At 56.1% G+C, this 24,362-nt stretch overlaps 1 protein-coding gene across 7 annotated transcripts in view; it reads left to right on the forward strand.

The window, feature by feature from the left end:
• Positions 1 to 24,362, forward strand: part of PLXNA2 (plexin A2) — a 155,847-nt gene that overhangs the window by 42,650 nt on the left and 88,835 nt on the right. For all 7 annotated transcript variants that reach the window (XM_040085413.2, XM_040085411.2, XM_040085410.2 and 4 more), the window contains exon 4: positions 19,091 to 19,225. In XM_040085413.2, the coding sequence (XP_039941347.1) occupies positions 19,091 to 19,225 (135 nt within the window). The remainder of the gene's footprint in view (positions 1 to 19,090; positions 19,226 to 24,362) is intronic.

A 24,362-nucleotide genomic window follows, 5' to 3' on the forward strand; every position in this document is an offset into this window, starting at 1 on the left:
GTGCGGGGCGCAGCCAAGCGTGAGCACTCAGAGAGGCCGGCACGGGAGGAGCCCGCTGTCCCCACCCCGAGTGGCACGGGGAGCTCAGCCCTCCTCACGCTGCCCCGCTCCACGGGGTGATGACCATCCGGGCTTTGTGAGTCGGGGCGTGAAACGCGAGCGCTGCCCCGCGTCACCCGGGAGGTGACAAACTTCTCGTGGGATGCTTTTTGGGAAGTGTTTTGTGGTCCCAGGGGGGCTCGGGGAGGGTTGAAGCAGCCAGCCTGGATTAGCGCTGCTGTTAATAGAACTTGAGAGCATCTCTGCTCCACAGGGGCTGGGCAAAGCCATAAAATGAGGCGATTTAAGAAGGCCAGACCCCACTCACCCTGCTCCGAGGGGTTTCTCTCCAAAGCTCTCCCAAGGAATGTTTTGCAGTTTGCTGCTGTTTAGTTCCAATCTTCCTCCCCAAACAAGGCTTCGGTGCTGATTGCATCTCCAAAAAAGGGTTCCCTGCCAGGGATATCTTGACAGAAAGTGTGATAAAATATAACACAGCAGATACCGCCCTCCCCCCCACACACACAATTTATATGGAATTTTGTAACCGGAGGGGATTAATTCTATATCGTGTTACAGCACATCGTATAGATCCTGTCCTCCTGCTTGCTGTTTCTTCGCACACGTAATGAGCAAACATTCGAACAAATTTGCTTGTATCTGAAAAACTCCCGTGGCTGGGTTTGAGCTAATCGAGTTCTCGTCTCCAGCATCTTCCCCTCACTTTGTCCCCAGATGATCTCACAGTTATCCCGACTTTCTCAAAAGCACAAAATAAAACACTTTCTGTGAGAGCTGCAATTGCTTTTGACAACTCAATGGCTCTTTGGAATTTGGGAAACCACAAAAAAACCCCTCCCAGGCTCCTCAGTTCTGCTCCAGATCCCTTCTCCATCTCTTCCCTGTCATTTACACCCCGTGGAGTGGGTGGGAAGGGTGGGAGTGAAGTGCTGGTTTAGGAGCTTGGGGAGAGGTGGGGTTTGGAGGCACGCAGACAATTCAGCAGTGATGATCAATGGGATTTGGGCATTTCTGGGAATCTGTCTTTGCTGCTCGCCGGGCATTTGTGCAAATGATCAACAGCTTGAGACGGGAGATTTGTTCCCCGCTCCCTCTCCCTGTCAGCTTTTATTTGCCTTCTGTTGCCCTCCCGCACAATCCATAAGCCCTCCTCTTTTGCATGATTGTCTCAATTTGCATTTCCAGCAGATCCACTGACATTTGCCTGGACGCTGGGTGAAACACTCCTTGAAATTAGCCTGCACGTTGAGTTTGTTCTGGGAAGATAAGAAGGGAAGTGGCAGGGGGGGCCTGGGGGGAATTACACATGTGAGACTGCACCGGGAAAGGAACACCAACAGTCAGACTCGAGGCCAGCAATATTTCTCCGGGATTTGTTTGGGAAGCAGAATTTGTCACCGTGGGCAATGGACTCGTCTCCCTCACCCCACTGGCTCCCAATCCCAGCACAAGCTCGTCTGAGGAAGCCAAAGGATAAATTGTCTGCTCGCCTGCTCTGGAGTTGCTCTGTAGTGCTGGCAATGTGAGACTGAGGAGGAATTTTAATTTCATGCTGTGTAAGAAGAGTGCATGCAACAGTAGCAGCCGTATGGATTTTCATATGAATAGAGTACAGTATTCATAACAGGGCAGCAGTGTTGTCCCGCAGGTTTGCATTCTTCTCCTTCCTCTGCCTCTTTCACATTCCCCTCGCTGTCCACCCATCCTCGCACTTGCTGAAATGGAAAGTATGTCCTTGCCAGATGGGTGTACAGAGTGACGAGCCTGTTTCTCAGTTAGATGGCAATTGGCTTCAGAGACCTTTTGTTGCTTTAATTTCTGTGCAATCCAAGCGCGAGTCTGTTTTGCTTGAGAGGGAACATTTTTTAGCCTGGTGCCTCTCTTGCTCAGCTTTGAGGGTATCTAAGCACGAGCACTTTGCAGACAGTGGAGCCCATTAATGCTGCTCTGTCTCGAGATCTCTCTAAAATAACAGGACTTAAATCACTTGCTTGGAGGGGGAAGGCAGGTCCTGGGAATGATTGATCTGCACGGATGGGTCGTGTGGAGCTGCTTCTCACCCCTTTCTCCTCCCTTTAGTCCTCACCCAAGAGCTGAAGTCACCTCAGCAGCAAAGAATTTGTTTTGTGGAACGTGTCACGCTTTGTTCGGGGGAGTTTTTCCTTTTATTCGATTTTAGAAATTTGTGTGTATTTGTTAGGGATGGGGCCTGTAGTGATTTTTCTTGAGGCTGCTGATCTAATACATTCTGCGCAGCCATAAAATATGCTTTAGATAAACTTCTCCTCCTAACATCTGTGAGGAGCACTGCTCCGCTCGTTTCCGTGCTAAACTGGTCATTAATGCGCCGGCACGTCTGTCAAACCCAATCAGTTTTGCCAGGTAGAGCAGGTGGATAAATCTGTCTGCCTGCACACGCTGCTCCTTCTGATATCCCTGTGTGGTAGGAAAAGGCGTGAACGGAGGAAATCCTTTCCCTGGCTGCTGGGAGCTGCGTGCGTGCAACGGGAGATGAGCGGAGGAATTGCGGGATTGTCGGTGCAGAGCGAGCCTGGGCGCTGAGCTGGGGAAACGTGGCTGGGGAGGGGGTTTGCAGCAACACGAGTGATCTTGTGTCCCATCCTCGTCTGTCCCTTTGACAGCCGCTGGCAGCACGCTGCGCTGGAGCCCAGCAGCGCCGGATCTGCCTCCGTGCATTCCCTGCCAGCCACTGGGAAGGACAGAGAAAGCCGGCGGCGTCTCCAGATGGACCTTGTGCCATCCTGCACTGCCCTGGGCTGGGCACAGCCTCCACTGCCACTGCCACCGCGGCCCTTGCTAGGGACAGAGGGGATATGTTGGATATTGGGGAAAATTTCTTCCCTGGAAGGGCGGTCAGACATCGGAAGAGCTCCGCAGTATCGTTGTAGGACATGAAAGAAAGATGAGAGACTCCAATGCCAAATGTTTCAGCAGGCAAAGAGCATAGAAAAGGCTTTATTGTCTAATTCTTAGCACTTTTTGTAAGGTGTTCTGGTACAGACTTTACATGATTGGTGAACAGGAACGACACCTCTCTGATCCCATTGGTGAAACCAGAGAAACAGCAAAACACCACCTGGAGAAGGATTGTTTTGAGAAAGGAGAGTTGTTTGCCAAGATTGCTTTGAGAAGAGTCTTTCTTGAGAAATTTTCCCTTGGGGAAAAGTTAGCAGCTGCTGGCAGGGTAAAATCTCTTAGACCCAGAAATACCAGGCCCACAGCCCGGGGAAGTGGTGAGGCCACCGTCCCTGGAAGAGTTCACACAAGGAGAAGAGGTGGCACTGTGATGTGGCTTGGTGGGCATGGTGGCACTGGTGGAAGGTTGGGCTTGATGATCTTGGAGGTCTTTTGCAGCCTGAGTGATTCTGTGTTCCACAGGGGAGGGGGGACGGCAGCTTTGGCCACGGCCCCCACCCCCGGGCTGACCCTGGGGACAGATGTGTCCCAGCAGGGACGTGACACGCTCCAGGCCGTTGGGTTTAATGGCTCCCCTCATGGCTCGGATTGACACAGCTGGCAAACACATTAAAGAGTCCAGCAGCAAAGCAGACCCGTAATTAATAAAGTACAGATTTTCATCTGAAATCCTTGCCTGAAATAGCTCCCTAATGGAGGGAGGGACGGCTGTGTGGGGACAGCGTGAGTGTGCCCTGCCTGGGCGCGTCCCTTCAGCCAGGGGACCACGGGCTGAGCTCCACCAGTGCCCCCAGCACCCTCCAGACACCCAGCAGCGAGGGGGAGCAGCCCAGCAGAGCCCTGGCAGAGCAGGCGGCACCACCAGCTCTGAGCCCTAAAGAACAAGTGCCTGTCTGGGTAATTCCAGGAAAATCCCACCAGGCTGCAGGATCAGACAATTCCCACCAAAAGCATCTGAGGATGGTGAACTCCTCACAGTCGGGTTCGACCAAATAATTCCACGAGCTGCGTCTGTTGGATGTGCTGAGTTCCTCTGGGGGCTGGGGGATTCCAGGAGATGCTGCCATGGCCCGAGAAGGGAGAGGCTTCCCCAGGGTGTCCCTGAGAGATCCTCTCACGCCCTGAGGAGGGACAGGTTTGTGCCTGGCAGGAGCTGGCGCTGCTGCCTCTCCTCAGCCCGGCTTGGAGAGGCTGTTAAGAGGCAGTTTCAAGTGCAGGCTAAGAGGGAGGCTAAAGTGACCAATAAAGTCTCTCTTCAGCGCTTGTAGAGCCTTTGGGATCCTCTTATAAATCAAAGCCTGCAGGTAGACTCAGGTGCTGGAGCACAGAACCACAAACAGCATTAATGAGGCCGCGGAACATCATCCCCGCGGCGGCAGAAGCAAAGGGGAGGGTGTTTCATCTCGCAGAGCCTGCGACTCTAATGATGGTGCGAGTCTTTCAGAAGGGAAAAAAAAAAGGGACAGTCTGGGGACAAGGACCTTCTGGGCTGTCTCCTTCCCAAAGATCCAGGAGCGTACGGAGCTGCTCATGTTGCCCGCCTGCTAATTGGAGTTGGCTGTAACTGATTTAGAAAGCGACGGCCTTAGGGAGCTGAGATCGTTGTTTGTGTTTGTCTGGGATTAAATACAGATGGAATTAAAATGAAGAGGGAAAAAAAAAAAAAAAAAAACAAAACCAAAAAACCCCAACCCTCGATTGGAGGAGGAAGCTTTGATGGAATAAATTCCTGCTGCTGGAAGGGGGCGGGCGCTGCCGCGGCCGCCGGGTCGGGGTCTCGGAGCCATTCCCATGGAAGCACCAGGGAAACAATGAAAGGGTAGAGACAGAAATAGAAAGCGAAAAGATGAGTGGACTCTGATGAAAGGAGTCGTATTAATAATGAAAACTGGAGGGTTTGAAGCTGCTTTGGAACCAATTTTCAAGGCACAGAACCTCTCGGGAGCGGGGGCTGTGGCGGCTGCCGCAGCCCTTTGGTGAAGGCACAAACCACAGCACTCCAGATGCTCGGAGCAGCACCAGCCGGGCTCTGGGAGCACAAAATGCAGGAGGAGACAGGGAAATACCTGGTGGCTTGGGCTGGCCAGGCCAGAGGCCTCCAGCGCCAGGAAAATCGGAGCCTCGTGGTTTGAGGTCACGGCAAGATTTCTTCACAGCTGAGCGCAAACCGTGACACGACCAATAAATCACGGCAGTGACAAAGCACGAGGCCTGGAATCATTAGCAGATTGCACTCTGCAGATGTGTGGGTGTGGAGGGGGGCTGTGCTGGTCCTGGAGCAATGGGAAGAGAAAGAGGAAGGAGCTCAGCTCCTCTGACATTGAGCAGTGGTGCACAGAGGCTGCTGCGGCTGCCAGCACTCCCTCGCTGGGAAAATCTGTCCTGGGAGGTAACTTTCCATATCAGTTCTGAGCCTTGGCTCAGTTTATCGCTCTTGTTTTAAAAGCTTTAGGAACATTTGATACCCGGTCTCTTTTTAGTGAGAGCAATTCAAACAATTCCCTTGTTAGAACCGCAGCTCCTGGGGGCAGGGGGTGGAAAACGGGAGCCCCAGGCCCCGGTGGTGTCCCTCAGGTCACTTCAAAGCTGTCTGGAGGTGACTGTGACCATCTCCCTTTCTTCCCAACACCTCCCTCTGCCCCTTTCAGCACCCCTGACACCTCTCCCTGGCTGGCTGCAAATCTCCTGCCAGTGCTCATTAACGTGAATTAATGCCGAGACTCCTGAGATTCCCGAGCCTGCCTGGAGACACTTCCACCATCCCCTGGTGAAACAGAGGCTGAGAGCAGCCCCAGCTCGCTGGGCTGTGGCTCTGCTGCAGCTCTGTCACCTGAGAGCCAGCAGCAGACACCTCTGGGATGCTGCTGCACGTTCCCAGTGGGCGCCTCAGTCCCAGCTCCCAGTCTGACCAGTTGGAATTGTGCATTGATGGATGGGAAATGGGTAAAAGATGGGGAAAACAAAAAACATCCAGCCCCTACAGAGCTGCCTCCAGCTCCTTTCATCGCCTCACAGCTCCCCGTGGAGCACTGGGATGCCTGGCTTTGGGCAGGCACAGGAGATGGAGAGGGGAATTTGTGCTGGGTTTAAGGCAGAGACACCACGGAGCAGCCAGCACAGACTCACGTGCCAGGGACACTCGATACCGGGGGTGTGGGCAGGAAGAATGTCCCCAAAGCTGCCTGAAAGCTGCAAAAATTCCTGGGAGACAGCAAAATTCCGTCCACTGACAGCCCCAGCGTGCAAATGCGATCTCCTGTCTGGAATGCAGCAGCCAGAGCACCCCTGTTCCTGCTCAGAGAGGGAAGGGGAGAGCCTGGGGGGCTGGAAATGCAATTTGGGGCGTGCCTGGGGGGCTGGAAATGCAATTTAGGGTGTGCCTGGGGGGCTGGAAATGCAATCTGGGGTGTGCCTGCAGCTTCCCAGCTCCTGAAGGAGACGTGGAATTCCAGCACTGCCTTGGGGAGCAGGGTCCCCAGGAGCTGTGGTGGGCTGGGCTCTGAGCAGCTCCTGTGCGAGGCGTTGAGGGACAGGGCTGGGTTTGGCTGGAAGCGCCGTCTCCGTGCAAAGGGAGCGATGGCAGAGCACCAGGCTGTGCCAGATCCCTGCTGCTGCTGCTGCTGCTGAAATCCATCTTGATGTGCTGCCATCCAGGCAGGAGGCTCTGGCCCAGCCTGGTTCTCCCCCAGCGCTGCCCACGGAGCACAGCCTGGGTCCGAAGGCAGGCAGGAGCAGGAGCTGGCTTAGCAAGGCCAGCAAGCAGCTGGGCTCACCCTCCTCAGCAGCCTCTCTTTAAAAGGAGCTTTGAATTGATAAATTTTCACTCATTTTTGCCCAGAGAATTCTCCCTGGCTTTGCCATGAAGGAGCAGCCTGCTCTGCCAGCTGCTGGTCTGCTCTGGGGCAGGGGGATGAGGAGGGGACAGAGGAGCAGGGCTGGCACCAGAGCCTGGAGCCCAAAGGGGGCACAGCCTGAGCCAGGACTGAGTGAGAGCTGCACAGACACCCAGGGCTGGCTATGACCTGCCCCAGCAGCAGAACCAGCGTTCTGTAGGGCTCAGGCTGCGGGGCCAGGGCTGTGTGGTGGTTCTGAGCTCGCTCCTCACACGACAGGGGCTGGTTCTGGGGCTCTGCAGCCTCCCAGGCACAAAAACTCAGCCTCTACAGCAGCAGCAACCAAAACTGGCAAAACAGAGACCAAGACCTTTCTCCAAGAGCAGAGAAACCCTTTGTGACACTGCCTAGGACGAGGAATAAAATCCTCCTTGAGACACTCCAACAAATGCTCCTGCAATAATATCGCTTTCAAGCCCGTGTTTCGGGAGGCTGGTGTTAAGTCTGAAGATGAAGGTGTGACTGTCGAGAGCTGGAGGCGTCTGTAGTTTGTCACAGGTGAATTTTAGGAAGAAAACAGAAATCTTTGACAGTGGCTTCGGCAGCTCGGCTCCTCGTTGCTGGGGATGGATGAAATGGCTGAGGGAAGGTTTCTTCTCCCCGTGCTTTCTTGGTTTCTCTTCCTCCCCGTTGGCACACACATCCACGTTCTCTGTTCCTCTCCCATCTGCTTCCCCTTCCCAAAATTCAAACACTTCACTCCTAAAATTTTGCCTTCATGTATATGAATGAAAGAGAAAAAAATATCCCTGCGAGCCATCCAGGCTAAATTTTGCTCCGCACCCTAAAACCCCTCGTAGGTGCGGTCGCCTCCAGCTCTGCCCGGTTGTGGTGTCGGTGCCGAGCATCCCTCACGAGGAGACGGCTTCTCCATGGGGGCCTGTCTCAGTTGTGACTCTCAGATGCCAAATTTAGGCAGGCAGGGGTGGTGCTGCCCCGAAATCTCGGTGTGATCGGAGCCGGGCGCGGGCGGGGTGTGGGGCACCGCTCCAACACCGGCACACAGCGGGTCCTGGGGGAGCTGCTGGCCTTGTCTGGTGCCCAGCCCCTCGGGGATGTAACTGGAGCTCGGTGGAGCAGCAGTCCGAGGGAGATGAGGCCGCTGGAATAATGAAAGCACTCGGAGCTGTTTAGGGAAGCAGCCCGTGAGGACAGCACGGGGGGAGCTGTCCCAGTGTTGAGTTACTGAACCACACACGCAGTATTTGCCTAACCAGCCAGACCTGAATTGCTGTTCAAACACCGCTTTGCTGCCTGACGTTGGCAATCAGGGAGCTAATTACACTGGATTAGGGTTTTTCTCTTAATTACATGAAAAATTTAGCGCGGCTGACGTTCACGAGGCTGCGGGGGATTAAGGCGGAAGCCATGTGTTTATCTACAGGTCAATTATGGAAGCGAGAGCAGGAATGTGCTGGAGCTTTGTCTCTCCCATCCCTGCACCCAGCCTGAACCCCTCTGCTGCTGCTGATTTTGGGCCCAAGGAGGGATGAGCTGTGCTGGAGGCAGAGCTGCCTCTGTCCTGCTCTGCCCTGTGGGGTTTGACAGCTCTGGGGCAGCTCTGCTCCTCCTCTTCCCCAGGAGCTAGGAGCAGAACCTTCCAGCACGAGGCCAGGCTCAGGCTGCTGTGTCCTGCTGGACCAGGCTGTGCTGCTGGCACCTTCCAAACCCATTTCCAGCTCCAGCCCTGCAGCCACAGCCCCATTCCCCTCCCTCCTCCCAGTCTGGGGGTGTCTGACGTCCCTGGTGCGCTTTGTCCGGGTCACCCCGTGCCGTTGTTCCATCTGTCCTTGCGTCCCCGTGCCAGCAGCGCCCGTGGCCACCAACAAAGAGCTGCGGCATCAGCGAAGCGTCGCTGTGATTGCCACCAAGGACAGCACACGAGGCCTGGGGCGCGTCCCCTCCCCTCTCTGCAATGCGTTTTCCCTGTGAGTGGCATGGAGAGGGCAGCTCTGTGTCTGCTGAGGGCTCTGCCAGGACAGGAGTGGGCTGTGGGTGCTCCGCAGGGAGTTTCACAGCGCTTCAAGGGTTAAACCCCATCCTGAGTCCCGAGTGGTTCAGCAGCAGGGCCCCAACTCCTGCAGATGCCTCCTTCCCCAGCTGGATTTGGAATTAAACCCTGGATTTGGGTGTTTGAGGACCAGCAAGGAGAGCAGCCTTCCTCCCTGCCCGATGCAGCTCCAGCCCTCCTGGGGCAGGGATGGACAGGGACAGAGGGACAGGGACAGAGGGACAGGGACAGAGGCACAGGGACAGAGGGACAGGGACAGGGGACAGGGACAGAGGGACAGGGACAGAGGGACAGGGACAGAGGGACAGGGACAGACGCGTGCTCTGAGCCCAGCCCAGCAAACCCCAGTGCCGAGCAGCGCTCCATGTGTTGCATACACAGATTGTTCAGAGCCAGCTCATCTGCTTATCTGCTGATTAATTCCGAGATGCTGGAAAGCGAACGTGCCAAAGGCTTAGGGAGTTGCAGTGCGGAGATGGAAGAGATTTTGCTTTTTATTTTTATTTTTATCCTTGATCTGCCCCAGAATAGCGCCGGGCAAGCAGCTCAGAGGGGCAGGAGGAGCTTTCCTCACACACCAGGGGCCTGAGCTACCTCAAACCTCTGTCTGACGGAGATTGGGGCAGGAATGAGCAGACAGGGAGAGATTCAGCCCCAGGGATTTATATTGTAGAGCCTCCCATCAGGAGTCTTTAATGCTTCCAGGACAGGGAATGTACCAGCAAATGTCCCTGGGCTCCAGCCAGCTCTGTTGGTCCTGCCTGGTGCCTTCCTGCAGGAGACACATTTGCTGCAGCTCCTGCGCGCCCAGAGATGATGAAGCAGCCCCAAACACGGAGCCTGTCCCTGCTCTGAGCTTGCCCAGAGCCCAGCCTGGCTGCAGGGGCAGGGCAGAGCCGAAGGCACCGTGGGGCAGTGCCACCTCGCCCGGGGCTCTCTGTGCTCACACGCCCCAGCCCAGCCTCTGTCCGGGCAGCGGCAGGGACGGGCTGGGGACAGACCCAGTGTTCTGTCAGACTCTGCCCCAACTCCTGACCAAAAAATGCCCACTCCCACCTGCAGCTCTGCGTCCTGCTGGGCAGCGGTGACGTGGGGGGGACAGCGGTGACCTGGGGGACAGCAGTGACCTGGAGGGGACAGCGGTGACCTGGGGGACAGCAGTGACCTGGGGGACAGCAGTGACCTGGGGGACAGCAGTGACGTGGGGGGGACAGCGGTGACCTGGGGGACAGCAGTGACCTGGAGGGGACAGCGGTGACCTGGGGGGGACAGCGGTGACCTGGGGGACAGCAGTGACAGGGGACAGCAGTGACCGGGGGGACAGCAGTGACCTGGAGGGGACAGCGGTGACCTGGGGGACAGCAGTGACAGGGGACAGCAGTGACCTGGGGACAGCAGTGACCTGGGGGACAGCAGTGACAGGACACAGCCTCATTTCCCGGGGTCTGAGCTAAGCTCTGTGATTTTCTCACATCCCCTGCCCAAGGGAGGTTGGCTCTGATCAGTAATGACTGGCTCTGCATGCACAAGTGAAACCAAAAATATGCGCGGCCCCCTTGTTCACCTGAGTGCTCCTGCGTGACCCAGAGCAGAGCAGAAGCAGCAGGCAGGATTTATCTGCAGGTTTATAAACCCCAAAGACAATAAAATTTAGATTCCCTTATTTCCTTCTGGGTTTTGGCCTTCGGCAGCTCGGAGTCTGGCTCGTGTTCCAGCATTCCCGGGAGGTGCTGGGCAGGAAATCGAAGCCATTTGAAACATATTACTTACACGATGTTTTCAGAAAGGAAAGAGAATAATATTTCCTGAGGAACTCTGTGGCTCCCACCTGATCAGCTGGAAGCCCTGGCTTTGGCGAAACAGGGTTTTTTTGTGTGGCAATCTTTGACAGTCGTTTAGTTTTTTCCTCCTTGGGGAGAATCACGACTCGCTGGAGCTCGTTTAGAGCAAACTTCGCATTAGACCATCTTGTCTAAGTGGCTTTTGATGCCATTTTACACGGCCACTCAAGGTCAACAAAGCAAACTAAGCAAGACCAATCCCTTCAGCTGTGAAATGCAGTGCTGGAGGAGGATGTTGGCGGGGAGAGCGAGCCTGACGCGGGGCTGTGCAGGGTTATCCAGCTGGAAGGGCACAGGTGAGGTGTGGACAGATAACACAGATGCTGGGCTATTTTGGGGGCTTTGGGCGAGAGCAGCAAATGGTTTGTGACAAGCAGATCCCTGGTACCTCCCTGGCCCTGGATAACACCAGGATAACACCAGCTCTGGGCTTGCTCTCATGTTTGCTGTCGGTCACTGAGGCTCAGCCCTGTTTTCCTTCACTTGGGCGGTTTTTCTCTCCCCAAGTGCTGCCCACACCTCCCTCATCCCTCCCCGTGTCCTGCAGGCAGAGCCGGGGAGTTGGGGGTTCTGTCCTGTCCCTTTGGGCTCCTGCTGTGGGTCAGGGCAGCTGGGAGAACGAGGGCAGAGAGCGAGGAAGGGCAGGGAGTGACGCGGGGTTTGAGGGCAGCCTGGGCTGTGTTCCCTCAGCTAACCCTGCTCAAGGCCGGCAGGGCACGGAGAACAGGCTGCTTAGGAATAAAATCCCTTCTGTGCCTGCTCCTGGAGCTGTCCCACTCTTTCCTGGCCTGTGCTTTCATTTGCTGGGAGGGCAGGGGCTGGGCTGGAGCTGAGCAGGGGCTGAGGAGCAGCGTGCTGAGCCTGTGGCACAGCAACACCCACCTCGTTCCTGCCTCTGGGAGGCCAGAGCTTCATCCCTTTGATGGTTTCCTTGCAAAATGTAAAGCCTGGAGCAGAGCAGCGCTGTTAACAATGATTCCCAGTGCCCGAGAAGCAGCGAGACAACTCCTCAAAAATCAGACGGGAGGGAGAAGGGAGAAGGGGATTGTTGAACAGAGGGAAAGTGTTGGAGTTCCTGGCTCTTTCCTGCTCCAACGTCAGGGTCAATAAAACTCAGGAGATGTTGTTTTTGAAGTCTCACCAAAAACTCCAAACAGGAGAGGACATCCCTGCTGGCTGGGGCTCTTCACTGGGGACAGATTAGAGAGGGTTTGTGCCCTGAGCTCTCCTCCTGCTGGGCAGGAACCCCCCGGGACCCTGTGTGTTCCCACCTCTGTGGGGCTGTCTTTGATGCTGCTGGAAGGTGCCAGGCTGCCCCTGAGTCCCCAGCAACGGTCTCTTTGCACCAAGTGCCCCAAAAGAAAGCAGCCCTGCTCCTTCTCCGCATCCCCTGGCCCCTGGAGCCCCCCACATTCACAGCCTTCTCCTCCTGATTTTGTGCTGAGCCCTCTCCTGCGCCGGATTTCCTCAGTGCTGTGGAAGAAAATCTATTGGGCACCCCGTGCATCATCTCCTACACCTCACCGCTGGTTTTAGCTGATTTAGGGCTGGGCTGTGCCTTGCAGGGCTCGGTTCCAGCACCAGGGCGTGCAGAGCTTTCCTGGGGGCACAGAATGGGAAGGAGCTTCCCCCCGGATGGGAGGGAGAGCCGGGCCACCAGGAAAAGACAATGCTGCTGATTTAAAGCACCATCCAAAGCAATCCAAGCTCGCCAGCCCAAATTTCATTTTAATGAATCCATCCCCGGAAGAATACTACTTAATTAATTAGCAGCTCATTTGCATGAGGTGGCATGTTATTGAAGTTCTGCTGCTGCAAGTAGGGCTGTGACAAGGTGTGAGCTGACAGCTTTTCAAATAAAAAGTCTTTTCAAGGAACGATCTCCCGAACTGGCAGCTTTGTTCCAAACGAGCCTCTCATGCAGCAATAAATTAAAGACATGGGTCTGCTGATTAGGCTCTGCGTGGTGCCTCTGTACCCTCCTCCCTGCTCCATCCCGCACCATCAGCTCCCCACAAGGGTGGAGGGAGCAGCCTGGGAGAAGGAAAGAAAGGCCTGGAGAAGGGAAGAACCTCTCCAGTGGGAATTTCTCTTCAGGGTTTGTCCTGTCAGGGTGTCTGAGCTGCTGCCTCGCCACAGCAATTGGCTCCTTCGCCTCCAGAACCCTGCAGGAAGGCAGCAAGGGATCCTTCTCCCGATGTCTTTCCTTGAGGGAATGGGAAGAACTGTGCTCATGGAAGAACTGTGCTCATGGAATAAATGTTCATGGAATCTCTTCTCCTGGTGGATCCAACACTGTGGGTGCACCCCAGAGCTGCTCCTTGACCTTGGTGCGGCAGCTGGGTGTCCTCAGGCAGGGCACAGTGACCCAGATCTCAGGCTCACAGGATGCTTTGGGCTGGAGGGACCTTAGAGCTCATCAGGGACACCTCCCATTGTCCCAGGCTGCTCCAAGCCCTCTCCAGCCTGGCCTTGGACACCTCCAGGGATGGGACGCCCGGAATTCATTTGGTGCAACAGCCTGTTGAGTGTGGTTTGAGCTCTACCAGGCAAGGAACTGTTGTTAATAATTTGTTTTGTATTTCAAAACCTCGCCGGCCCTCCCCGGGGGCGAGCTCACTCTCAGAAATGCCAAGATGGAGTGTTCAGGTCTCTGTTTCAGCCTGGGCAGGCTGCAGCCACTTGTCACGGGCAGGAATCCTTCCCTGGAGGAGCAGCCACCCACCCCGGCGCTGGAGACGCGGGAGGTGCGAGTTCATTTGTGTCTGCTGGTTTGTTTGTTGGTTTGTTTGCTGCGTCACCAGCAGCGTGTGGGCGCAGCGCAGCAGGCACAGCCCGGGGGGCTCTCGGTGCCCCCCGATGAGCCCGGCACCTCCTCTGCCTCCTGGCTCCTCTGGGGAGCTGCAGCTGCCCGGGCTGCGCCTTTCCACGCTGAGACAAAACAGAAAGGAGGGGAAGCACGAGTGGGTGAGAAATAGAAACCAGAGATGCTCCTGGATTCTCTGAGCCCTCGGAGCTATCAGTAATGTGGGGCAGGGGGGATGAGCAGGGGCTGGAGCCCCCCTGCCTCCCCCTGGCCCGTGTGTGCCCCACTCCTGCTCCCCTCTGCCCATCCCCAGGAATCCAGAGGCAGCCGGCGGCACAGCCAGCGGGGTCTGCAGACCCCGGGAGGGGCGGGAGGAATTGTCGGAGCCGAGGGCAATTTAACGCATCGGGAAAGGCGGGATCCAAGTGAGAGGGGACCTGTGGGGCAGTCCCGGAGGGCAGGGGGAGCTGGGGCGGTGTTGGGACGATATCTGGGATATCCCCAAGGTGTCACTTCGGGATGATCCCACCAAAGTGCCAGGGACCTGAAATCCAGGCTTGGTGCACATTTTCTCCCCGGGGTTTTGCAAGAGCACCCCCAGCAGTGATTAGTGAGGGTGTTTAACGTTTAGCTGGGCAGTGTAATTCAGGAAAGGATGGATTTTCTCCTCCCTCAGGGACCAGAGTTGTTCTCCAGGAGCTGCTTTGCTCCCAGCCTCTTCTCCCGGCCGTGAGTTCCAGCAGGGAACCCATCCATCGAGGCTTTGGGGCAAAGACAGAGGTGATGCCCACTGTGACAGATCCATTCCGTCCTAATTTGGGAGAAATGCATAAAGAAAATGTGACAGGAGAGAAAGAGACTGGGAGATGAGGGAGCCTGAAGGTAATGAAGTTAATTGGATGTGCTGATTTGAATTGAATGTGCATGTAAGGTTTGTCATTAACTTTCTCACAGACACATCTATGATTTAAAGGAAAGATATTTAATGGGATTATTATTTCACTTGAATTCCGAGGGGGAGATTTCCCGTGCAGAGCCCAGTCCCATTCCTGGTGTTCCTGCCTGCAGCATGGGCGTGCAGGTAAAGTTTTCTGGGGCTTCTCCCATGGGTGGGGACGTGGTGAGGGATCGTGCTGGGGGCCCTGGAACACCTGCATTAGCAAATTCAGATCCCAGACGTGGGGTGGACTGGCTGAATGATCCTCAGAACCTCCCCGCTCCTCTGGGTTGAGTAACAACCTGGAAATGTCAGCAGCGAGTCTGGGGTTACTTCGCTCCCAGAATTTCACAGAGGGCCTGAAGGGCTCTTGGAAACTCCTGGGCTGATAATTTGCAGTTCCACTTGTGGATTCTCCCCTCCTGGAGGTTGCTGTGGGTGTCAGAGGATGCAGGACCAGGAGTATCACGCAGGCCCAGGATTGCACCTCGTTGCCATCACAAAAATCAGCAAGTTCAGGCAGTGCCTGCTGCTCCTGGCCCTGGGAACCCTCTCAGGAACGCTTCCCTTGCCTCCCTGGCTCTTTCCACATGGAAGTGGAAGCCCAGAGTGCTTGGGGAGCCATCAGGCACCTGCAGCTCTGGAGGAGTTAATGGGTGGCCTTGCTGCAGGACCCAGGGTGGGGAATCAGTGCCCTCGTGCGTGGACTTATTCAGCTGTTTTTCTTCTGGCATCAGGAGCTCCATCCTGAGTCAGCCTGGTGGAAACACCCCTAATGAAAACAGACAGGTAATTTAATCATGGAAAGTTCCTGCAAAGAGATTCCGTGTTTTCTAATGAGAGCCTGCTGGGAGGGGCTGGAAGGGGAATGCAGAGATATCCCAGCGCTGGCTGGGCACAGCACCTGAGGGGAACTGTCCTGCAAGAGGTGTGGTGGGGCTTCACCTCAGATGAGATCCCCGAGTGGCTTTGTGGTGACATCGGAGTGGCACAACTCGGAATTTCGCTAATCTCTGCCGATAAAGCCCAGCTTAGCCTGCAGCTGCATTCTGGGGGTATTAGAGAGCTCAGTGCGAGCCCGGCGCTGCAGGGCTGCAGCTCCCTGCACCCAGCACGTCCCGCTCCTCCACGAGGGGCTGCCCACGGCCCTGCGAGCCAGGGATGAGTTTGGATTTGCAGATTATGTCATTAGGCGCTTCTCAGGAGGGATTTGTAAACATCCAGCAGGAGGGAAGGGCTGGATCTGGCCCGGGCAGCTCCCAGGGTTCATGTCCGAGGGTGGCAGCCCGTGCTGTGCCCTCCTGGGATCTGCTGTCCCTCTGAGCCCAGTTTCCAGCTCACTGAGGTGCCTCTTCCCACACCTGTGCCCCACCCTGCTTCCCTCTGTGCCGCTCTGCTGAACCCTTCCCAATCCCATCATCCTGTCAGGAGAGGAAAAGGGAGAGCGAGGGGACGGAACAAAATAGGACCCAGCCCCATCCCTCTGCCTCCCTCTGCCCCATCACCATGCCAGGCTGAGCCCTGGGTTTGGGACGAGCCCTGGATTCGGAACATGCCCTGGATTTGGGATGAGCCCTGGATTCAGGATGGGCAGGAGGCGCAGGGTTGGTCCCACGCCGCTGCTCCAGGGACAGCTCAGGAGTTGTCTGGCCCCAGGAGGCACCCACACGTGAGGAAGAGGAATGATTTCCCTCTCCAAACGTCAACAAGAAGCTTCCTGCTGTGTGAGATGATCCCTTTCTCCTTCCTCGTCCACAGGAATCATCGCTCTTCTCTGACATCATCATTTGTTTCCATGGAAACCGAGCCCTGAGCAAGAGATGCAGCGGAGCATCCTGGTGCCAGTGGGTGCTCCTCAGCCCCGGGCTGTGGGCAGGGGGCTCCGGGGGTCCCACACCCACCCAGGCAGGGGGGCAGCGGGCTCTGCTGTCCCCTTGTCCTGTCCCCCGAGCCACCTCCCCGTGACAGACCCCTGAGCGCCCCAGGGCTGCTCCCTGGCCTCTGCGGGGGCAGGAGGGCGCAGGCAGCGCCCAGCACCCCGTGCCGTGTCCCGAGGCTCCCATCCCAGGCACAGCTCCAAGCCCCGATCCAGGCTGGAGGAGCCATCGGGCGCCCGGCGCTGTCTCCAACCCAGAGCTGCAATTCCCAGTTGGAATTGGGCTGCTCCAGCCTTGTCCAGTGGTATCTCTCTTTATTAGCCCTGTCTGACCTCATTACTAGAAAGAAGCTCAATTTAACGAGCCGCCGGTGCCCTGAGGGAACTCTGGAAAACAGTTGTTTTTCACAAAGGCTGCTGATCCTTCATGTCCGGCGCCTCCATTCCAGTCTGGCCATTAATCAGTGGTGCTGCCTGCGGATCCCTGACAGCCCAGGGCTCCTGCTGTTTGCTCCTCGGGTGATTTTTGTCCCTCTGTCCCCGGTGCAGGCTGGTGGCTCCCAGAGCAGTGTGGGTGGCTCAGGTGGCACCGCCCGGTGAGGCACTGGGCTCATCCTGGTGTGGATTTTTCCCTAATTCCCGGTATTTCACCGAGGCTCTGATGATCCTAATTCTCACAGGTGGAATCGGAGCAGGATTTGACCTTCTGCCTTTTGGGGGATTTTGCTTTCTGAAAATTCAGGGCTTTGGAGCTGGCAGCTTAATCCTGCCAGAGGCTCCTGTGCCTGACCGTGGGTGTTCAACAGACCGCTCGCATTCCCACCTGATGTTCTTTTACAGCGTCGAAAACACCGGAGATAAAGGGGAAAAGAGAGAAATCCAGAAAATAAACGTGTTTGTGCGTCCCCGACATGTCTGCGCACGGCAGGAGGCACCGGGGCTCTTTCCAAGGGGAGGATTTATTCGGAGGAGGGTGCAGGGGAGCGTCTCTGCTCTCGGGGTGTGAAGAACTCCCGGTATTTCCAGCTGGCTCGTTCCTCAGATAAATCATGAGATGCTTAGCAACCTGCTCTGGTACCTCCTGGGGACACGAACCAGGAAAATGAGCCAGCCCTTCGTGTGCTCCATCCCGCCTCTTCCCGAGGTTTGGGCTCCGGGTTCTCGCGGCTTTGGCTCCATTTCTCAGCCAGGTCGGGAATAAAGGGGAGCAGAAAGGGCCGGGGCAGCACGGCCCGGAGAGCGGCTGGAGCACACGGAATCTCTGGGATTGGAGCTCTTCTCAGGGCCTGTTCCCTCTGCGGGATGGGCAGCAGGAGCATCCCCGCACATCCCCGGAGATTCCCGGCACATCCCGGCACATCCCCGGAGATTCCCGGCAATTCCCGGCACATCCCCGGCAATTCCCAGCACGTCCCGGCACATCCCGGCACATCCCCGGCAATGCCCTGGCACATTCCGGGCGATTCCTGGCACATTCCCGGCATATCCCAGCACACTCCCGGCAATTCCCAGGACATTCCCAGCACATTCCCGGCAATGCCCCGGCACATTCCTAGCAATTCCAGGCACATCCCGGTACATCCCAGCACATCCCTGGCAATTCCCGGCACATCCCAGCACATTCCCAGCACATCCTTGGCAATTCCCGGCACGTTCCCGGTAATTCCCTGGTACATTTCCCTCACATTCCCGGCACATTCCCGGTAATTCCCTGGCACATTCCCGGTAATTCCCTGGTACATTTCCCTCACATTCCCGGCACATTCCCGGTAATTCCCTGGCACATTCCCGGCACATTCCCGGCTCCTTGGCCCAGCAGCGCTGTCGCTGCCGGCCCCCGGCTCCACCAGCCCCGCACACCCCGCGTCGCCATCCATCGGCTCTCCAAATATGCAAATCCCGGCGGGAAAGACAATGCAAGGAGTTTGTTTATCCTCCTCCCTTCCCCTCGCGCAGCCCCCGAGGCCATCAATTATTAACTTTGGGAAGAGAAGGTGTTTGTTTCCTCAACAGCAGCGGCTGCTGGCGGGGATGGCGTTTGCCACAGCCCGCGCAGGTTTTCCTGCGGGAGCAGGGAGTTGTTTTGGAGGGATGGAGGGATGCTCAGAGCCCCAGGTGAACGGGCCGTGTGCTGCTGTGTCAGAGCCCAGCAGAACGGGCCGGGCTGGCTCTGCCGGGCTGAATCCTGCCGGCAGGAAACTGGCAGCAGCATCTCCAGGTTTTAAGCAGGGCTGATGCTCCAGGAGGATTCCGTGGCAGGAAGAGGTGATGGAGATTGTCCAAGTGTCACTCCATAGGTGTCTAGAGGATTAAAAAACACCTCTGCAGTATCTTGGCTTTGCTGTTGGCTGTAGAGTTTTGTGGTCTCCTTTCAGGCTTATTTTAGAGAGAATCTTAAAAGTTTACAATTCCCCTTCCCCCTGGATGGCCAATCGTCGCTCACTGGCGGTCTCTGTGCTCACCTCGCAACCACAAAACTCTCTCATTATTTCTCCTGGACTGGCAAAATCACGGCAACAGCCAAGGTTCTGGAGACAGAACCTTTGCCCCAGCCCCTGCTGCTGCCTGCTGCCTCTGCTCTGTCTCCAGCTCGGAGCTGAGTTCTTTGAATTAATTCCTTTTCCTACCTCGCCCTCCTCCTCCTCCCTCGCTGGCCCCGCCATCCCCCGGAATAAAGCCGGCATTTGGCTGCCGCGGGGCCCCCTCTGAGGTGTGTTTGCTCCTTGCAGATCCGGGCAGATGGCCCTCCCCAGGGCGGCATCCAGTACGAGGTGGTGACGGTGTTCAAGGACGGGAGCCCGGTGCTGCGGGACATGGCTTTCTCCATCGACCACAAGTACCTGTACGTGATGGCAGAGCGCCAGGTGAGTGCCCGCTGCCCTGCCCGCGGCATTCCAGCTCCATTCCCTCGGGAATGTGCTCCGGAGCGCACGGAGCTCAGCCCCGTGCTGCCGGGGTGGGGGACAGGAGGTTGGAGCGCCGGGAGGAGCTCGGGTTTTTCTGCCCTTGAGCAGAGATTGGTATCAGCGCTTGGGGAAGAGTTGTACCTGCTTGTTCCCGGCTGGAAGCGATGGGATCTGAGCTGCTTCGGGGCTTTGAGCTGCTCCTGCCCCAGTCCTGAGCCGCAGGGATTCCAGGGCTGCTGCTGGTGCAGTGAGGCTGGCAGGCTGAGGGGCTGCAAGGGTTTGTCTGGGAGCATCCTTGAGCACAGAATCCCAGAATCCCTTAGGCTGGAAAATCCCTGCAGGATCACTGGTTCCATCACCAAAAATCCCTGCAGGATCACTGGTTCCTTCACCAAAAATCCCTGCAGGATCACTGGTTCCATCATCAAAAATCCCTGCAGGATCACTGGTTCCATCACCAAAAATCCCTGCAGGATCACTGGTTCCATCATCAAAAATCCCTGCAGGATCACTGCTTCCATCACCAAAAATCCCTGCAGGATCACTGCTTCCATCACCAAAAATCACTGCAGGATCACTGGTTCCATCACCAAAAATCCCTGCAGGACCATCACCTCCATCACCAAAAATCCCTGCAGGATCACTGGTTCCATCACCAAAAATCCCTGCAGGACCATCACCTCCATCACCAAAAATCCCTCCGGGATCCTCGGCTCCACCCCATGCCCAATCCCCACCTCGTGCCCAGCCCTGAGTGCCACATCCAGCATTCCTGGGACACCCGCAGGGATGGGCACTCCAAACCTCCCCGTGCAGCCCCTGCCAAGGCCTGGCCGCCCTTTCTGTGAACAAATTCCTCCCTGAAACGGCTGAGTTGACGCTGGCTTTATTTCTCTCTGTATTTCTTTGTTTGTTTAGTTATTCACCAGCATGTCTGGAGGGGTTGCCAGCGAGTGCTGCCGCTGCACAGAGCGGGGATCAATCCCCATTAAGCCTGGCTCTGCTCTGTGCCAGCTCTGCTCCTGCCCCGGGGTGCTGCCCACCCCGAAAAAGCACAACCCAAGTGATTACGATGGGAATTGATGGCTGGCAGCCCACGGGAGGCTGGTGCTGGGCGAGGCAGAATGATGGCAGTGATCTGATGCCTTCTGTTCTTCTCGGAGGCACAGAACCCCGTGGAGCCCCCAGCACTGAGATTTCCAGGCTCTCTGGCTCTGCTGAGAGATTTCCTGGCTGCTCCTCACGACTGGGGGATCCAGGTTCAAAGGGCCGGGGCCAGGAGAGGGGCTGCACCTGGAGGGGTCTGGGTGTTGTCAGATTGCTCTGTGTGGGGTGAATCCCCTGGTCGCTGGCAGCTTTCCCCCTGTCCTCCCTCCCCGCTGCGCTGAGATGCTGCAGGGAGGTGATGGTGCGATCAGGGATGTTCTGATGGAGCTCCAGAGAGCAGCTCTCCTTGTACCAGCTCCTCCCTGAGCCAGCAGAATTGTTTTGGGGTTGGTTTTGGTTTTTTTTTTTTTTTTTCTTTCTGACATGCAGCAAGAAAAGAAAAAAAAAGGGAAATCCTTTCCTTGGTTATAAAGTCATTTAAAAAGCAGGGAAGAAATGTTTTAGAGGAGGGCAAAGTCGTGTCCCTGCTAAAAGTGAATCCCTGAGGCTGAGGAAGGCATTTTGTGCTTGTTAGAGCCACTCAGGGAGAGACACCTGAACGAGCAGCCACAAATTTCAGATCCCATCGCAGCTTGGGATTAGATGGCAATGATGAGGATTTGTGCACACTTTGAAACGGAATTATTTTATTCAAATGTTAATGCTTGGTCACTTTGTGCAGGAGCCACGTGCTGCCCGTGCTTTCCACCAGGGAGGAAACGACCCAGTGTGGATCTCAAACAGTTGAGGAACTGTTTTCATTAGGAGCAAAATTCCAGGGGGAATGCCTCTAACTCATCTTTTATGAGGCACGAGCGTCTTAATATTCATCAAAGCACTAATTTGCTTAATTGTGAAACAAAAAGATGTGAGGAGAATTAGCAAATAATAGAATATTCCTGGAACATTAATTCGGTTTTCAGCCACAGCTTTGCCTTGGGGAGCCTCCAGGAGCTGTTGCATCCCGCTCCTTGCAGGATTTGCCACAGGATTTGCCTTCTGCCCTTGCAGCAATGCGTGCTCCGGGTCCCGAAATCCCAGCATCCGATGCATATGGATCTTGTCAGCTCCTGCGACCCCAGTGCCCCCATCCTGGCGATGTGATAGTTCAGCAAAGTGCAGACAAGAATATATATATATTTTTTTTTTTTCCTCTGGGTTCTCTATAAAGGAGGCTGATGATTGAAAAGGGGTCAGCACCAAGAGGAGGAGAGAGGTCCAGCAGCTCCAGGGGGCTGGGGCTGTGAATGGTGGGAGGTGCTGAGAATACACAGCAAAGGGCTGAGAATATAGAGCAGAAAAAAAGGCCTCAGAAGGCTGGAAATCGAGAACAAACCAAAACTCTGCCACAGTGAAATGCCACAGACATTGGCTGCTGCTAGCAGGGAGGTGCTGCACCTTAAGGTGGGGGAGGATTGTCCAGAGCCAGGGATTTGAATATGTGCTGAGACAGAGACAGGCCAGTGCCTGTGTCAGAACACCGCTCAGAAATGGGCTGGGGTTCTGTGGAATTCACCTGAGGAAGGGCTGGTGGCATCTCCTGAGCTCCCCTGGGCTCGGGGACAGCCCTGGGACGGGATCGGGGCGCAGCACCGGGACTGTGCCGAGGGCACGGAGCTGTGGGGACGCTTCCCACCAGGGATGGAGCTCCTCGGCACGGAGCCCACCTCCCTTCTGTGCAGGCAGCAGCCAGGACCAGCTTTGTGCTGAGCTGCAGGGAAAAGAGCCTCTCCCTGCTCAGATCTGGAGCTGTGGCTGTAGGCACAGCCCTTCCCCGCTCCCCTGGCTCCTGTCCCAGCCCTGTCTGTGCTTTGCTCCAGTTTTTTTTTTTTCCTCCCTCTCTTTTTTTTTTTTTTTGAGCTCTCCCTCAGCCTTTCATGTCTGGCTGCCAACTCCTTCCAAAGCAGAATATTTGACATTTGATTTCACTCCCACAAAGCACAGAAGCAACAGTTGCACAGCCCAATCTGGGGGAAAGAGGAATAAAGAAACTTTGCTTCCAGGCACTCGGAGCTCTTGAACCGCTCGGTTGAAGGGTGGTAATTAGGAGCTCCTTCAGGTTCCCTTCCTGCAGCACCTGGTTTCAAATGCTCAGAGGGGAAGAGAGAAGTGGTTCTGACCCTGTTTAAAGCAGGAATCCGTTTCTCAGTGTCGGTGGGGCAAACGAAGCCCATTTCTGCACACAGGCTGAGCAAGGCTCGGGGAGAGCCGGATGGAGATGGAGATGGAGATGGAGATGGAGATGGGGATGGGGATGGAGATGGAGATGGAGATGGAGATGGAGATGGAGATGGAGATGGAGATGGAGATGGGGATGGGGATGGGGATGGAGATGGAGATGATGGAGATGGAGATGGAGATGGAGATGGAGATGATGGAGGTGATGGAGATGATGGAGATGATGGAGATGATGGAGATGGAGATGACAGAGAAGGAGTTTATAGAGAAGGAGTTTATGGAGATGGAGTTTATGGAGATGGGTGGAATTGCAGGAGCTCTGTGGGGCTCCAGGGTGGGAATAGCAGCGGGTCTGGTGGGTGTTAGCAGAGTTACTCTCCCCCAAATCCCAGGTTTTTGTGTCCTGTCCCCAGATTCACCATGGGTTCTGTGGTGGGTCAGTGCTGCGAGGAGCAGAGCAGCACGGGCACAGTGAGGGGACCATGGCTCTTCCCAGCCACTGCCCAGTGTGAGCTGCCCCATTTCTCACAGACAAATTAAATTAAATTATCAGCTTCTATCAGAAAAAACAAAACCCAAAAAAACCCCACAAAAAATAAAATATTGAAGTGGAATTGGTCACGTTGCTGCTTCACTGGCCACGGGTGAGATGTGGGGTGCACAATCAAACAGCAGCTGAGGGGTTAATGACAAATGTGGGGCCACCAAAGGTCCATGACTGAAAAATTCCCGTTTTGTCACTGAGTCTGTCACAGAACCCACTCCAACAAGCCCTGCAGGTGCAGAAAATCTCCTTTCTCCCTTCCAGAAGGAAGGGCTGAGGCTGGCAGGGTGAGGACGGCGATGCTGAGGAGAAGCGGCTCTGTGATCCAGGCCTGGAGCGTTCATTGTCCTGGTGTCAGCAAGGCAGCCGGGGTTTTTCCAACACCTGAAAGCTTCAGTTGGATCCATCCTGCGGGATGAGGGGGATCCGATGGCCCCGAGGCTGCAGGACCCCGCTCTGCTCCCGGGGCAGGGCTGGGCAGAGCTCTGCCTTGGCTCCCGCTCCCCCCAGCCAGCCCAGCCCACCCCGGCAGGGCACGCTGCAGCCCGGGCATCGTGTAGGCATCAGCAAAACCGGGGCCAAAGATTTTCTCAGCTCTCGACAGATGAAGGAATTTGGCTGTTTTTAAGCCAGGAGTGAGAGGAGCTCAATCAAACCCAGGGCAGGGACTGCCGGCTCCAAAAGATTTCACCGCCTAATCAAGGGCTGCGAACGTGGAATTTCAATCAGCAGGGTGGAAACGCTCGCAGGAAATGCTGGCCAGGAGGAATATCCCTGTGGCAGTGGTGAGGAAAACATCCCAGGAGGGTTCTTCCCACCCCTGCCAGCCCCGGATGGCATCTGGGGCTCCTGGCAGGTGCAGCAGTGGGAGCTGCAGGGGCAGAGGAGCTGGGGCTGAGCAGGTTTTCCTTCTTCCCTGTCTGAAAACAGCTCTCCCACCACGCATTTTCCTGTCCTTATTTCCCACTCCTTCCCCAGCTCACGATCCCCCCGTTGCTGGTGCTCCTCCCCTGGGTGAGGTGCGGAGGGGAAAAGCAGCACCTCCCTCCCCAGGCACCCGCCCGGGGCGCTGCAAATGCGGAATTCACCGGCCATAAACATCCTCCACAATTCCTGCACCTTCCATTGGCTCGGGAGCGCTGCTGCTCCCAGCCCAGCCGGGGTCACTCCGCGGTTCATTCGGCCACAGGGGGATGATTTCCCTCCGCTTTTGTGAGGAATGTAACA

The sequence above is a fragment of the Hirundo rustica genome, chromosome 24 (assembly GCF_015227805.2).
Source record: "Hirundo rustica isolate bHirRus1 chromosome 24, bHirRus1.pri.v3, whole genome shotgun sequence".
Classification (NCBI taxonomy): Eukaryota; Metazoa; Chordata; class Aves; order Passeriformes; family Hirundinidae; genus Hirundo; species Hirundo rustica.